Source organism: Agelaius tricolor, unplaced genomic scaffold (genome assembly GCF_023055355.1).
Source record: "Agelaius tricolor isolate 1412-34295 unplaced genomic scaffold, bAgeTri1.0.p SCAF_2, whole genome shotgun sequence".
Lineage (NCBI taxonomy): Eukaryota > Metazoa > Chordata > Aves > Passeriformes > Icteridae > Agelaius > Agelaius tricolor.
In genome coordinates, this window is record NW_027269262.1 from 73,487,279 (window position 1) to 73,503,901 (window position 16,623).

General features: G+C 39.9%; 1 protein-coding gene across 2 annotated transcripts in view; it reads right to left on the reverse strand.

Moving 5' to 3' along the window:
- MTDH (metadherin) overlaps positions 1-14,529 on the reverse strand; it is a 34,999-nt gene extending 20,470 nt beyond the window's left edge. The window contains exons 1-5 of one of the 2 annotated variants that reach the window (XM_071421542.1): positions 13,823-14,529; positions 7,837-7,941; positions 3,620-3,701; positions 3,027-3,206; positions 1,561-1,629 (exon numbers count right to left, since the gene is read on the reverse strand). In XM_071421542.1, coding sequence (XP_071277643.1) covers positions 1,561-1,629; positions 3,027-3,206; positions 3,620-3,701; positions 7,837-7,941; positions 13,823-14,227 — 841 coding nt within the window. In that variant the 5' untranslated portion in view covers positions 14,228-14,529. The remainder of the gene's footprint in view (positions 1-1,560; positions 1,630-3,026; positions 3,207-3,619; positions 3,702-7,836; positions 7,942-13,822) is intronic. The other variant, XM_071421541.1, reaches the window with a different exon arrangement.
- Positions 14,530-16,623: the final 2,094 nt, after the last annotated feature.

Consider the following 16,623-nt stretch of genomic DNA (forward strand, 5'->3'; position numbering starts at 1 on the left):
AACAGTAAGCCAAACCCTTATGCACAAGTCAGTATCATATGCCAACAAAAAATACAGACCAAACATTTTATCTGTCAAATGAACTTGTAACTCAGGCAGCATCAACATGCCCAATTCAAGCTGGCCTCACTGACATAGAATGACTTAGGTGAGATATGCCTAGATTTTCTCAGACAAATCAATTCCAAACACAGACATCTGTAAGGTCACCATTGCTGTACAAAAACCACTGCCCTTTGTCTACAGCACTAGCATTGCTCCTGTGAGTCAACATCCTCCTAGCATAATATGAAATCTTAGGGAAAGGCAGCAAAAGAATACTGAAGAGACAGAAACCAAACTGCAGTTACTAGAAAAATCTTTTTGCAACTTTGCACAAAAGCAGCTGAGGTCCTGAAGAAGGAGCTTGATTCTTCTCTGTTTTACTCTTTTTTTTCCTCTTTATTATAGTTGTCTTTTGTCAAAAACTTCAAATTCTAAATTACCAGCCAGTTCTCACTGAATCACAGAAAACTGAAGATTGAAAAGGATCTCTCAGTCACCTAGTCCCACCTTTTGTTCAATGCACAGCTAACTTCAAAATTATACTACATTATTGAAGTTCTGGAAACCATAAAGGCTGATTGTCCAGACATGCTTTGAACTATCTCATGAAAAGCTTTTTTCCCCATGACCTTCCCCTTACTGAAACTTGGTTATTTTCTCCTGTCCTCCCATTAGGCATCTCTGAAGAATACAGCACACTCCTTCTGTGCCATGGTATAGGAAGTTTGTGTGTGAAGTAAAAGCTCTCAAAAACAAGCAGAAAGGGATTCACTTTCTGGATCTGAGTGCTGTTAGTAACTCATTTTTGACTTGCTTATTTATACTAGTTATTTTTGATTAAAGCAACTCAGCTAATGTTGGCTATATGTAAGTAACAACCATCTTGATTTCATATTGTCAAACTAATTCATTTCAAGTATTATTATAGCAGTATCTGTTATTAGAAAACTGTTAAGATTTACTAGTCAAATATTTTAAGTTTTGTGTATGATATATGTCAAGTATGTTCTTTTTATAAACATACAAGTAAGAACTTTCAAAATGAATGTATTTATGCATCTCAAAGGAGAATGTAAAGAACTGAGTAACTTGTATATTCAACCTGAAACAAGTGTAAACAATAATCAGGACTTGTGAGCTCTCTGCAGTTATCTATACCAGGGTTTCTTTGACAAAATAGTTCATTAACACAAATAAGTAAAGCTAGCATAAAGAATTTTTCAGCAGAGCTTAAAAATATATGTTATTGCTCTGTATATAAAGATTTTTATAATAGGTAATCTACCTGAAAATTCAAAATACTGAATTGTATTTCTACATGTAACAGAGACTGTTTTCAACTCTATTAAGAAATAACTGGAACTTAGAAGTATAATATTTGCATAGCCAAAAGAGCCAGATGTACAGTAACGTTCCAGGTTAGTAACTCAAAATCCTGCACAGACAGTTGCTGTTTTCACTTCTGTAAAATACTCCTCTAGTTACTTAGGATGACCAATAATGAAAACTTTTTACCTTGTGCAATTGATGACTCCCCTTTTGCAGGTTTAGAACTGTTAATCTGTGCATTCAAAAGTGAATCACCTGATTAAGAGGAAACAAAGCTAGATTAAGCTTTTTTAAAAAATAACGCCTGTAAACATCTTCTGACAATCCATTACTAATATTTTAAGAAAATAATATATTAGTACCTTACAGTAAATTTAGACACTTCCAGAAAACTTAAGGATAAAATTAAAATACTCTATTTTTTATTATTTGTGTTTATGCTGCAGACAGAATGCTCTCAAAGTGACTTGAGACCCATATACAAATAACTGCAGATTTCAAAGAACTTAAACTACTTTCCCAATGAATAAAGAGCATAAATCTAAAACACAGGTTGTTATTTACAAGCAAAGAGTGGCTCTAAGTATTTCAGACCGGTAACTATTTCTAACATCTACCTCACCATAAAAAAACTAGATACAGCTAAATTCTTTTTGGATTAGTCTTGTACAAGGTGATACACAAGATACAAAAAAGTACATAAAGGATTCTCACTAGAGAGGTTACAGTAGTTACAGTTAGTAACAGTGCATCCAGGCAGTTGAAACTACCATTTCTTGAAACTCTGTGTAAACTGAGGGGAAAAAAAAAAGACAATAGGAAACAACTGGTCTAGTCCTCAAGGCAACAATGATGCACTCAGTCAAGGTGTAAATGAGTGTCAGTGAAACAGGAGGGTGAGGCACACCAATTTCAATGAATTGTTGCAAGGTACCAGACAGTTCAGCTCAGTCTTTTTGTCACTTTGCTAGAACATCAAGTTTCCTTCAATTAAAGCATCTATTTCTCAGTTTTACCCAAATAGGGATTCCTGTGCCTATACATGCTCTAAAGCAGTCCATGCAATCTTTATTGCAGCAGCTCTATCTACTGAATCCTCAGCTACAGTAATTGACTAGTAAATCTCAGCCCATATGTGCCTTACCATTATGAACAGCTTTAGTACATGATGCTACTAAATCTGTGTTGGAAAAAAATACCTACATGTTAAGCAATGAGTGATATTTTAAGAGAACTTCAGGGGCATAACCTTCCCACAAGGAAGCACTCAAAAAGTTAAGGAGTTGGTGCTGCCTGCAGCAGTGCTGAGAATGCCTTTGAATTTTTTGAAAACAAAGGGCAGAGTCACAGAGCACAAGTGAAGGAACAAGGACAGGCCTACGCAGCTGTGAAACAACAACAGTGCAACAGCGTGGATGGAGGCCAGTGCCTTAGACACTTGCTCTAAAACACTCTTGAGCTTCCCCAAAAATATGGCTAGAAAAGGGGGAGTTTTGCACAATGAGAAAGTACTTTTACACACCTTGAAATAATTTCCTCAAGAGTTTCACCTCCAAATATACCTAACATACATCCAAAACAGAGTCACTATTTAAGCATTCAAGTAAAGTTATCTTTCTAGGACACATTCACAGACCTATCAAGCATCATACCTTTATTTTTTCTGAGACCAACTGGAAGTGATGGTGTAGGCATCAGCTGTTCAATGGATACAGTAACCGTGTTTTCTATTCCCTGGAGATTTGAGTCTCCTGAGCCACCATCGGTCAGCACCTTGTCTCGTTTACGCTGCTGACGCTTCTCTCTGTTACTGATTTTTGTTTCCCAGGCTCCTAAAACATCACCCAAACGAAAACATCACTAAGCCAGAGAGGAAGAAAAGACTTTTAGCTTCTATCATATCAAACAGAAGTCTGAGAGCATTTTAACCAGTCAGCTTCAACCTTAGATTGAAAACACAAATGATCAAAGGTAAGTTTTTCTGTGATAATATTTGGCTTCACAGAGCAAAACATGAATAGCATGAACACCTTACTATCCATAGTTTCTCAGTTTTTATAAGATTACTTTAAAAATCAGTTGGAAGTTACTAAATACTGTTGTTTCAAAGATCATATTTCCATATATAATACGTGACTATGGAGTTATGAGTTTCTTGTGTTTCTTTATGAACCAAATCTGAGTAAATCTTAAACAGCATTTAAGCCATAATGTTTGCACTTTGTGTTATGTTTGTGTTCAGTACCTTCATCAACTTCCTTTCCATCCAGACGAGATGTATCCTGAACTGTTTTGGAATCTCCCTTTGATTTCTTTTTTTTCTTTGACTAGAATAAAAAGAAAACATTTTCTTAATGATTACTTACTGATCACTTGGTATAGTGATTCAGAACTCCCACTCCTCCTAAAATACAGGAATAAATTTAAAACAGATTCTCCAGAACCACTCTCTGTGAAAGACTTATGCAGCACAGAATTGGCAGGTGGGGGGAACATTACTTATGCTGCAGAGTACAAAGCCAGGCAGAAGCAGCTATGCTGGCAGCATCACAGTCACACAAGAGTAATGAGCTGTTTAGCAGGCAGATGCCACTCTGTCAAAATTTGTTTTGTGCAGAAGTATAAAGTTACACATGAAGAAATAAACAATGCCAGCAACTCCTTTAAAAAAAAAAGTAAAAAAATCCAGGTTGGAAAATACTTCAAAACACAAGCTGAGATTAGAGCCCATACATTCCAAACTCTTTTTTCCTCAAGGTTTCATCAATTATGGCTTCTTGGATGTAAGAGCTAAGCTAAACAAATAGGAACAGACATGACTGCTTCTGCAAGTAGTTTCGGTGCAACAGGTAGCAATATAGAGTGTTGAAAATATAGTATTGAAGAAAAAAAACCCAAGATATTGGGAGAAAATATATTGCAGAAAGCCTTGGAGCAAATTGACTTCTGTACTGAAAAGCTTTTCAACCTAGTGAAGAAAGGTATAAGAACTACCAGATAAACATGAATGAAAAACAACAAGACTTTAAAAAGAAGTATGTTTTTCCACTCAAATGTTATAAGGGGAACTATTCGCTTATTCACTGTCTCTGAAATATTTCAAGAATGCTGGACATCTTTCTGGAATACATCTGCCAGAGTCAGACTAGTAACTGCCAGCTGTATACCTGAGTTTCCACAATTTGGTTTTCTAGTCTCAAATGTCCATGAAGTGTCTAACAATCTCTCTAGAATTCAGAATTGATATTCTATGGGCCCCACAATGGCATGCAGTTCACATGCCTTATGAAGTCCCAGAGTAATCTGTAGCTTCAATACAGGCACTGAGAGCAGTATAGCTTGTTAGTGCAGCAGAGATGATAAAAAACTCACTGCTTATATGCAATCCTGCATCACCAAACCTATAACATTTAGGGAACTGATTTGAACAGGTAGCTCATGGTTTAATGTACATTGGGACCCAAACTACACATGCACCCAAGCTGAATTTTCATTTGCTCAGCAGACTACCTTTGCCCACATACCAGCTAACTAACTTCTGAAAAGCCTCCAAAAGAGAAGGGCTGGTTTCAAAAGCAACCTGAGAAGAATTGGTTCTAAAAATCTGAACAAGTGAAATTATTTGCTAGGGTAACTTCTAATGAAAGAATTAAAAAGGCAAGTGAGAATTAGCAATAAAATTAGTTATAAATTGCCTCTTCAAGCTGAAACAGAGAAAAATTACAAAAAGACTAAGTTTGTACCTTTGTCTCCCATTTGCAGCTACACTGAGACAGGAACTTGAGACCCTAAAGTTTCTATCCACAAAGCCCTAACTACCCAACTGTCCTTTGGCATTAAGAGAACACCTGAAATTACTTCAGAAGACTCCCAGACAACAGTTTGAGATGACTACTCTTCCAAATTGTAACTTCAGTTTCCTTAAATAACTAGCTCCTATGGAATTATTGACATCAAATTTTATACTTTTCAGGAAAACACTGAAGTTTAACAGCTGAAAAAGAAATTTGTGATTAACAAACACTGTTTTAAAAAAGATCAAGAATGCAAATCTTGAAAACATGCTTACTTTCCTAAACAGTGTTACCTTGTTCTGAAAAACCAGAACCATCCTTTTTTATCCAATCAACCCATCACCTGCTAAACTTTGTACTGTACCAGTTGCTATCTCAGTACCAAACTGATGGAAAGAAACAGCAAGAGATGCTAAAGCCAGAGCAAGCCAGCCATTCTGCAGAAGTCTATGCATTCAGAGTGTCACCTTCTGCAACACACAAAGATGCCAGTGTTGGCTCTGCCAACAGCCAAAGAGCACATGAGGAATACTGCAGGCCTGCCAAATTTTTTTAAGTCTTTAGGATGCATTGTGCCCCATGCAAGAACAATAGAAAAATAAACCTTTCTTCTTGATCTCTGAGTAATCATTTCTACTATTCAAGACAAAGCATTATGTGCTTGCAAACAGAATGGATGATGACATTTTAACTTCCCACAACCTCATCCACAGAGTTATTTCTTAGGGAACAGTCCCTTACATTAAACACTAAAAAAAACCCCTGCACTGTGGTAAGTCACTAATTGCAGATTAATAAACTCTGTGAACAGCCAGACTCCAGACACTACCCAAAGCTTCCCCTCCCATAAAGCAGAAAAACACACATGAAATTCACAATCCTGAGGCAGCCAAGAAATACAGAAACACAAAGAACATGTGATTTTCAGTGAAAGCATACATTATTAACACATAGGTTATATGCATTCATATATGTACCCACTTGCACATACAACTTCAATCACAGCCATTGTGTCTTACACCATCCATCCCAAAGATGGTACACAAAGACACACAGGACCCCCTACAAGCTCAGCAGGTTTGTAATGTTATAAATGTTACAGATGCCCTGAGAAGCCTTACCAAATAATCAGAAGCCTGTACAGTTACCTGTAGTTCAAAGGAAGTTCTTAAGTATGCTTTTAATTGAAGGGTAACAATTTACTCCTGACTCAATCATTTTTTTGCCCAGGATCCCCCAAAGTGATATGAAACCACAATTTGAATAATCATCCACATCCATTTAGTGGTACTCATTTCCTAGTTTCAGCTTCACATTTTAAAATTCAGGTCACTATGTTTGCAATTTTAACATGAAGTTGAGTTTAGGATTTAAACACCTAATCTACTTGAGAACCTGCAAATTCAGATTCAAGTTGTGGCATGTTCTTGGGGAAAACAAAAAAAAAAGCCAAAGCCAATCTGATATGCAAAACATGGAGAAGAGGAAGAGCCACACAGCATGGAACTTTAAGGCAAACCTATTTCACAGAAAAGTCACTCAATTTGCAAATTGCAAAAACATTTGAAGTCCTACAGCAAACTAAAAGGATACAGTCTTTTAGTCAAAATACTAACCACAAAAGAAGTTATTGGAGGGTAAGCAAGTGTGTTTATTAAAGCTTGGATTGGAAGGGACCTTAAAGGTCATCTAGTTCCAACCCCAGCCATGGGCAGGGACACCTTTCACTAGACCAGGTTGCCCAAAGCCCTGTCCAGCCTAGCCTTGAACACTTCCAGGGATGGGGCATCCACAACCTCCCCGGGCAACTTGTTCCAGTGTATGACCACCCTCACAGCAAAGTGTTTCTGACTGTTTATACATAACCTTTTATTTTTCCTCAGTATAGTTACAACAAAAGCATTTTATTGAAGAAAATAAGTCAGAAAATAATGACAGTGGGAAAACTTCATGCACAGTGTTAGCAAAAGAACCAAGCAAAAAAAATTATCAAAGGCCCAAGCCAACATATCCATGTTACTCATAAATAACAGCATATATAATAAAAAAAGATTAGTCCTCACAGTTCAAAAAAATAACACTGCCAGTAGTAAGGTTACCTTTTAGATTAGAAATTGCAGATGGATGCTTTAAAATATATTTTAATGTAGCTGTTTAATTTGTGTAACAAAAAAGCCCACACCAGACTTCAAAGCCCACATTTATCATCAAAAATCAAGAACTCTAATCAGTAATGGATACATCTGGCAAAAGAAATAAGCAGGCACATGGTCTAAATCCTTTGAATAGTAGTCCCCCAACTGGTAGACCATTTACAAGGCATTTAACAATACTATCATTATGCTGCATCCCCATGAAGCCATCAAGATGAAACAAACTTTATTTCTGTAGGCTTAACACTGTCACATGATGAACACAGATACCAGTGTTTAGTGGGGGGCTGGGAGCGGGGTTTCCTTGACAAACATTCTGTGATAAGGCATGTCTCAGAAGTTAAGAAAATACTACTCTAGCTCTTTTCAACTCCAAATTAGATTAGTACTCTTCACAGTAAGAAGTCTGCCTCTTCATTCATATATGTAACAGGATTTCAAACCAAAACCAGTTTTTAGATATTGAAATATTATAAATCAAACTTCAACATTTTTGCTGTGTATCCATAACTAACCTTTTCATTCTTCTTTTCTGTGTCCACAGGCTGCTTTATATTGTCTTTATGGACAGTTTGTATTACTTCATCTTCAGATACATCAAGGAAAGACCTTCCATTAGGCTGTGTAAAGAAAGAGCATAAATAATAAAAAAATTAGAGAAAGCAGATGAAACAAAGCTCAAATTACAACATTACTGAAATGCAATTGTTGACGGAAAAATGCTTGTAAGATTATTGAATAGAGCAGACCAAATTGTGGATTGCTGTTCAAAGGATCTACTACAATTCTGTATTTACCAAACACAAAAACGAAAAAGGAAAGAGAACAGGTCTTATAATTTCATCTCACTCCTATTTAATCCAGGAATTTCATAGCAAAAGGTAAATTTCAGAAATTTACCAGCTTTTGAAATTACCTGTAGCTGTTCTGAAAACTGATCCCGAACTGCTACAGTTGTACATGCCATAAATTATCTAATTAAAGTAACACAATTACCACTTTGTAGCAGTTCAGCAAGAGGACAAATTTTTAAAAGCAATTTCTACATTGACCAAACATCTGCAATTTCTCTCTATGCATATCCCTCCCAGCTCACTTCCTTCATAAGTTAAACTTCATAGTAGAACAGAAATTAAAAATCAAACATGAAGCATGACTAAGCATGGTAGCCCATTGTTCTTTTCAGACAGACTTGATTACAGATGTTACCTTAGTCTACCATTTCCTCCTCACACAATTAAGGAAAGAAAATTAGTATGTATTATGCAACATATAAAATTAAAACTCTGGACAATCATTAAAGGGGGCCTTTACATTACTTTTGACAGCAAAAGCATGTCAAAAGTATGACACCTTAGCCTACATATTCCCCTTACAGAAATGTAGTAATTTAGAAATCATTTACTTCTAACAAAAGGCTAAGACTGAAGTTACTCTGCTTAACCGCAAAAAAGATGAAAATATTATACTACAGTCAGCCATTAATTTCACTGCATGGAAAACAATTGTTAAGAATAGTAATTGGAAGAGTCCACACAAATGTCACTGGTTCATGTTCAGAATGACTCAGATAAATGAATGACTGAAAACTAAATAAGCATAAATAGCTACTTCAAACTGCTTTAATTCCAGCAATTTTCTCAAAATAAATTTCAAGCTCTATTACCTTTAGTTATTTTTTTTGCTGTTAAAAACCCAAAAGCTCTTATAACTCTGCATCACACAAAGCTAATTGCTTTCAAGTAAAACAAAAGCCATATCACAACTTAGCATGGCCTATTCCTTCAAATATTAGATCTGATCCTCAATTCAACTGTTAGAGGCATTTAAGTCTTGCCACATTGTATTATGCCTACAAACCACCCTGGCATGATTTCACTAGTGCATAACATAGTATTGCTAACTCTAGTTAGCAAGCATGCCAACTTCTTCAAAGTAACTATAAATAGAAATTGAAAGATCAGGTCACCTAACCCCTCTTCTCCAACAACCAGCTTTAAACTAGACTTCTCATATCTCACATGCAGTGCATTTCCCTCAGCATTCTGAAAACAAAGTATATTTTCTAAGTCTGGTCTAGGAACGCTCTCTAAAAGTTCTTCTAAACCAAGTCCACCTTATTTGTATATTCCACAGGGGTACCAAAGAACTGATATTTAATCTTGAAAATAACTCATTGTCAAAACTCAGTTCTTGTGCCTCTCTATTTTCTCCAGGGACTGCTTAAAGTTAGATAACATATTTGATGCATCTTGTATTGGGTGTGTACCAAAAATTTTACAGCCAACTAACTTTTAAAATTCTGTACCTTGCTTCTTAGCTATTACATATGTACCTTAAATTGAAAAGTACTTTATTAATCCCTTCCAACTATTCAATAAATAGAAGCTTTATTTTTTAGTTTAAAAGAACTTCAGCTCTTTCTCTGAACTAATAAATGAATTCATATCCATTAAAAACCCTCTGGAAAAATTCATCCACATGACTGTTCAAAATGCTGTCTGATCATCTGATCATGCAAACAATAATCTTTAGAAACATGTTAGAAAACTTGGACTTTGATACATTTGGGAGAAATACATCCCTTAATTGTAATACCCTCCTTTTCAGTGGAAGCTTTCCACATTTATTTTCTGCCCATAGATGAATCATAGATTTTTAACCAAAATCCATGTGACCATTTTTGGATATACCAAAGAAAGCAACAGAAGCAAGAAACAAGAAAGTTTTTCTACAGTATTCAGAAATGTTTAATTTTAAAAAGACAACCACAGCCCAAAGTTTAAAACTTTACGGGTAATAAATTAAACAGCCACTGGCAAAATTAATTAACTCAAAATTGTGCAATTTATTATTTGCCATCTTTCCTCCCCTCATCTTAAAGCTGCCAGGCAAGATGCAACAAGGCAGAAGTAATGCTGTCAGTAACAGCATTGATTACTGAATGCTTTTCTTGCCTAAGGACCTTAAAATTCCAATACTTAAATAAACCTTTTTCCACACACACTTCATTTGAGGGTGTTAAGATATACCAAATGTAGAAAAGGTTTTGCTTAGACTTTCAAAACAAACAAAAAGTACTCTTTAAATATGGTAGTGCAAAGGATAACTCAGTTTCATGCTTCAAACAGTATTAATGAAATTGTTATCACCTCAATCTTACAATGCTGTATTAGCCAAAGTCCTCAGTTACACATTAGAAAGATACCTCTGCTTAGAATATCTTGGCCAATGAAAGAATCTGGTAACCAATGTTTTCTGCAAGCTTCTGTTCAGAAAGAAACTAAGCAATTTTCTCTATGAGGCCTGAAGAATCCTACAGCCCTACTTTTGCCATTTGACCACTAACATATACACAAACCAGCACTTGAGTATCACCTAAAAGTATAAAGTCTTTACAAAATCTAAGTGCAAATAAGCAATAAACAGCCATAGCCCAGAAAGTTCAAATATGAAACTTCCTCAAATGAATGCAAATACTTTTACTAGAATGTGCAGCATTTATTCTCCAGGTGCGTGACAAACAATGGAAAGTACAAAGTCAATTTGGTGTTTTCCACATCTACAAATGGATGTTGTGAATGGCTTCCTAAAGTGGTTGCAGAGCACAGAAGATGGCTACTCTCAAGTTTCTGTGGTGTTTTGGCAGATTGCACAGAAACCATGTAAGAACAGCTCCACTTTTTTCTGCTGAAGTGGGAGAGGCACAGTAATTATTCAGAAGGCAACAGAATCAAAATTAACTATCAAGTTTTATGAACAGAAAAAAAATTCTTAATGAGGCCAAAGACTTTTGCCTCTTCCAGGAGTTAAAATAAAAATGAAAAAAGAAAAAAGCAGCTTCAGGTTTACTGCACAGACTCTGATGTAAAGACACCATGATACCTTGCTCCAAGCAGCCTGAATGCCAGAACTGGCTCTGTGAACTTTCATCTTAATGAATGCTAAACAGTTTCAGCTCCGTTTTTTTCACAGTCTGTTCACAGCAAGTAAATAAACAAAATCTCATAGGTACTACTGTATTCAGTCAACACAGTGCTATTCAAAGAAACCTGTTTTACTAAGAACATGTAGGGTAAGTTGTACCCTACTTATACAGGTACTGAATAAAGCCACATGCAAGGAAAAACCAATTAATACTCTTCCTCAGAAAAGCTACAGTGAGGAACACCTCTGATCCTGACTGATGAGTGTTACACATCACCTGCCATACAGTGAGCTCAGGAATTCGGTATTAAAGTAACCCTACAGCTTTTAATTAGACATCTGTAGTGTGTTCTTAAAGCCACAGACCACTTGCTCTAAGCTTTCTGAATCGCCTGCAATGGAAATCTAGACCCTGGCATAGCAAGCCTGTAGTAAATCTACTGGTAATAGGCTTACTCTTTTCCCCTCCCAGCCCTCAGTATTAGCATCACAGCACACAAGCCACACGATGAAATTTGCCAGGCAGCAATCCGTAAAAATCTTTGTTGCACCTTTAAGTTTCCAAGGCTATTTTGAGAATTTTTCATACATAAGTCAGAAAACACTGAGACATGCTAATATTGGTCTCTCTAAACTTATCTTGGAAAATGAGCACAAGGCAGGCCTATTAAACTTTGTCACTGGTATAAACTTATTTGCACTTCAGTTAATGATTCAGTTTGTGCATTTCTTTTGGAAGAAGGTAGGATTTTTTCCATCTCACCATGGAAATAATGAATACAAAGTACTATAAAAATAACTTTTAAAATCTTAAGGATACAGAATGACAGCTTAAAAACTACTTTGCTCTTTTAATTACAAAAAGATTTGCTCCTACATCGCCTTAACTTTATTCTATGCCTACGTAAACTAAGCTCAATGGAGTACAATTATTTACATTAAAAAAGTCAGTTATTTTTTATATAAAATTACTAAAGTTTGTTTTTATGAATCTGTGTACTACAAAGCATTGTCAAGTCAAGAGAGATATCTACCTATTCACGCAATCTTCTGTGGGAGCATTTTTTAATGTCTTCAGCAATGACTTGCAAGAGTTTGTTATTTGTTTTCATACTAGAGTTTCAACAAAATAAATGAAGCAAACTTGATTTAATTTCTAGGGTTAGTCTTTGTTGTCAAGAAAGCATAACATATTTATATGACCCTGGAGTATCTGCTTCTCAAGATGGGGAAAAAAATTACATCTTTAGCATGCCTTCTCCAAAATGGAGAACCTAGCTACACTGGAAAGATTCTGAATCATGTTTCCTCTTCTTGGTGCTCAGCATTCAGTCTCTTGCAACTTCCAGAAACAACTTCAGTAGTTCAGTGTTCAGAGACAGGTTGGTGACATATGCAGACCTTTTTTTTTTTTTTTTCCTTTTTAAGATGTTCTAGCCTTACACTCTCATTAAAAAGTTTCCCAAACCTCTCAAATCTTAATGCTGCCACAGACTCGAGTGAAGATACAAACCTAATGTTTCTCCTTTCTCTCATCATTAGGGAAACAATTCCGATTTTATAGAGCAAGATATAATTATACGACACAGTTGTAATAGGCAGGGGACATCTGTTACACTTTCATTCCTATAATCTATTTGGACATAAATAGGATTACAAACATCCTAACAATATAAAAGCTATAGAAGCAATCCCTTTCAAGCCCCAAAACTGTGACAACTGTAAGCTTTAAAAGGACAGTTGACAATTTCTGCATTCTACTAATTTTCTCTTAAGTGGATGGATGCACACGGTAAAAGCTGGAAGGTTCCCACACATATTAAGAATTTAAAAAATATAAACTACAGGAATGATCTCTTTTTAAGGGGCTGCTAAGACACAGATTTCCTTATTAAAGGAGATGATCCTTACAGTAATAACTAAATCAGACACATTCCTACTGAGGCACGCTCACAGCAACATTGACACTAACGTGTTCCATTGAAAATACAAAGCAAAAACCTTACTCAAGTTTGAATCATCACAGCATTCATAAGGCTTAGAATGCTGCTTCCAATAGTCTTTACCTGCCTAGACTACAATTCCTGGCTTGAAATTCTAAGCCATGCTAAGGACTGCACAACTGGTTGCTAACCCTATTATTCAGTGAATAACAACAGTAATAGCAGCTTTCGTATAATTTTTGTTTACAATAAAACGCTTCCAAAAAGCCAGCCTTTTCCCCATCACCCAGGGCTATTAACGTGCAGTTTACTTGTGGCAGCGCTGCTCCTCCAGGTTTTCAAAGTAACAAAGTAACCCAGACGACCTGAGACGGCTCCAGAGCAGACAGGACCCCCACACTTCCTTTCACAGGCAAATATCGCACGGTGGCTCGGGGAAACCTCTACGGCACCCGGATCCTTCCCACCGCGACAGGGCCCGGGGAGCGGCAGCCGTGCTCGGGCCGCTCGCCAGACGCGACCCCCTCGCCTCCCCACTGGGACCCGGCCGGGTGCCACAGCCCGCCCGGTGCCGCCGCTGTCAGCTCGCCTTCCACCCCCGCTGCCCTCCCGGCCCTCACACCCCTCTTACCCGCGCCGCTTTCTCCGGCAGCTTCTTCCTGTTTCGCTTCTTCTGCTCATCGCCTTTGAGGTTCAGCTGCCCGGGGCCCGGGCCCGCCGACTTGCCCTGGCCCCCGCCGGCCGTCAGGCCCGCGCCGACCGCCTCGTCACCCTTCCTCACGGCCGCGCTCCGCGCCGGCTTCTTGCGGAGGCCGCCCCCGCAGGCCGCGGCCAGCAGCAGCCCCAGCAACACGAACCCCAGCGCGGCCGGGACCGCCAGGGCGAGCCAGGTGGGCAGCGCCTGCGGGTCGAGGCCCAGTTCGATGCCCAGTTCGGCACGCAGCAGCCCCAGCCCGCCCGACAAGGCGTCCCGCACCCGGGCCGCCGCCTCCTCAGCCCACCCGGCCGCCGCCTCCTGCCAGCTTCCCGCAGCCATCGCGGTCCCCGACCTCGCAGAGGCCCGAACCGAGCGGGGCGGCGAGGGCGCGCTCAGGCCGAGCGCATCGCGGCCTCGGGAGAGCCGCGCCGGCCCGCCCGAACCGGAGGCACCGGGGGTGGGGGTAGGACGGGACGGGACGGGACGGGAGCGGAGCCTCCGCTGGACGCGGCTGCCTCAGCCTCGGGGCCGCCCGGGTCTCCTCCTCTTCCTCCTCCCCGCCCTCCGCCCCGCGCGCAACGTCACCGCCCCGCCGCGCGCCCGCCGCAGCGCGCCATCAGCGCCATCAGCGCCATCACCGCCATCAGCGCCGCGCGCGGGGCGGGGGCTGCGCCTCCCGCCGCCTCCTCAGCCTCCCGCCTCCTCCTCCCCGGCGCGCCCGGCCCAGCACGGCCCAGCCAAGGGCGGTGCCGGCGGAGAAGGCAGCGAGCTCGACGTGGCAGGCAGCGAACGGAGCGGGAGCGGCCGAAGCCGAGGGGTTGGAATCTGAGGTCATCAAATCCAACCTATGACCGAACACCACCCTGTCAACCAGACCTTGGCACTAAGTGCCACGTCTTGTCTTTTCTTAGACACCTCCAGGGGTGGGCAGCCCATTCCAATGTCTGGCCACCGTTTCCGTGAAAAAATTCCTCCTCCAAAGTGAAGCTACCCCGGCGCAGCTTGAAGTGATGTCCTCTCGTCCTGTCACTGCTTTCTTAGAAAGGGCCGCCCCCCCCCAGCCTGGCTACACCCGCCTTAAAGGTGATTGTAGAGAGCGATAAAGTGACCCCTGAGCCTCGTTTTTTCCAAGCTAAACACCCAGAGTTCCCTCAGGAGCACAGGACTTGTACTCCAGCCCCTTCACCAGCTCCATTGCTTTTCTCTGGACATGCTCCAGCACCTCAATGTCCTTCTTGTAGTGAGGGGCCCAGAGCTGAACACAGGATTTGAGGTGCAGCCTCACCAGTGCTGACTACAAGTGACAGTCACTTTTGAGGTCCTACTGACCAAACTATTTCTGATCCAGGCCAGGATGCCCTCAGCCTTCTCGGCCACCTGGGCACACATTGGCTCATGCTCAGTTGCTGTCCCAGCACTCTCAGCTCCTTTTCTGCTGGGCAGCTTTCCAGACACTGCGCCCTAAGCGTGTGGCATGGGGTTGCTGTGACCCAAGTGCAGGACCCAGCACTCAGTCTCACTGAACCTCTTAAAATTGGCCTCAGCCCATCGATCCAGCCTGTCCAGATTCCTCTGCAGAGCCTCTTACCATCCAGCAGATCAACACTCCCACACAACTTGGTGTCAGCCGCAAACTTGCTGAGGGTCAACTTGATCCCCTTGTCGAGGTCATTGATAAAGATGTTAAACAGAACTGGAGCCAGTACTGATCCCTGAGCAGCGCCACCAGTGACCAGCTGCCAACTGCATTAGTTCCATTCACCACCACTCTCTGGGCCTGACATCAAGCCAGTATTTCATCCAGCAAACACTGCACTCACCCAAATTGTTAGCAGCCAGGAGAGGGCTGTGCAGTGTCAAAGGCTTTACCAGAGTCCAGGTAGGCAACATCCATACCCTTTCTTTCCCTCATCCACTAAGTGGGTCACCTTGTCATAGAAGGACAGCAGTTAGTCAAGGATGCTTTAGCGTGGACTGTTTTCATTTTCCAGTAAATATTAACTGTTGTTGTTGCAACTGGTTGCACATTTGAGCCACCCTAACATCCCAAATAATGTATTCTGTAAGTATTTTAAGAAGTTTAGGATGTTGCACTATATAGATAGAGGTGACAGAACATTGATCGTGTAGCTATAGTTTTAAATACATCAATCAAAGAAATATGCCTAACAAATTTGAAGGCATCATTCAGCTAACAGTGAATGTTTTGTGTTTTGTAATTTGTTTCGTGTATATATATATAGATAGATATGTATATATATGTACATATGATTAAACCAAGGCCATGGAACAGAAAATATTGTTCATTTTAAAGAAAGCACCGCAAGAACCTGGTGGGGCTGGGTGCCACAATCCGAGCCATTGACACGATGGTTTTCACTGCGGCGCCGGGGCACCACCAAGTGGCAGCACTGTGAAGAGCTGAGCTCTCGTCGGAAAAACATTTCTGTCTTAAAAAAGAACAAAGGGAGTGGTTTCGCACCTGGAAATAGCCAGTTTCTGTTTGAGTCGGCTGGTAAAGTAAGTTAATCTGAAAGGAATAAATATATTTTTACTCTGAAGCAATGAGATATAGCCATAAATAGGCGTACAGTTGTAGCAAATTGAAATATTTTGAAGGTCTGTGTGACTCATTTAAACAGTTGGGAACAAATATACTACTCTGTCTGTACTCATCAAATAAACCAAACATTTTATTTGGAACTAATTTCGACACATATTAGTCTGGTATTAAT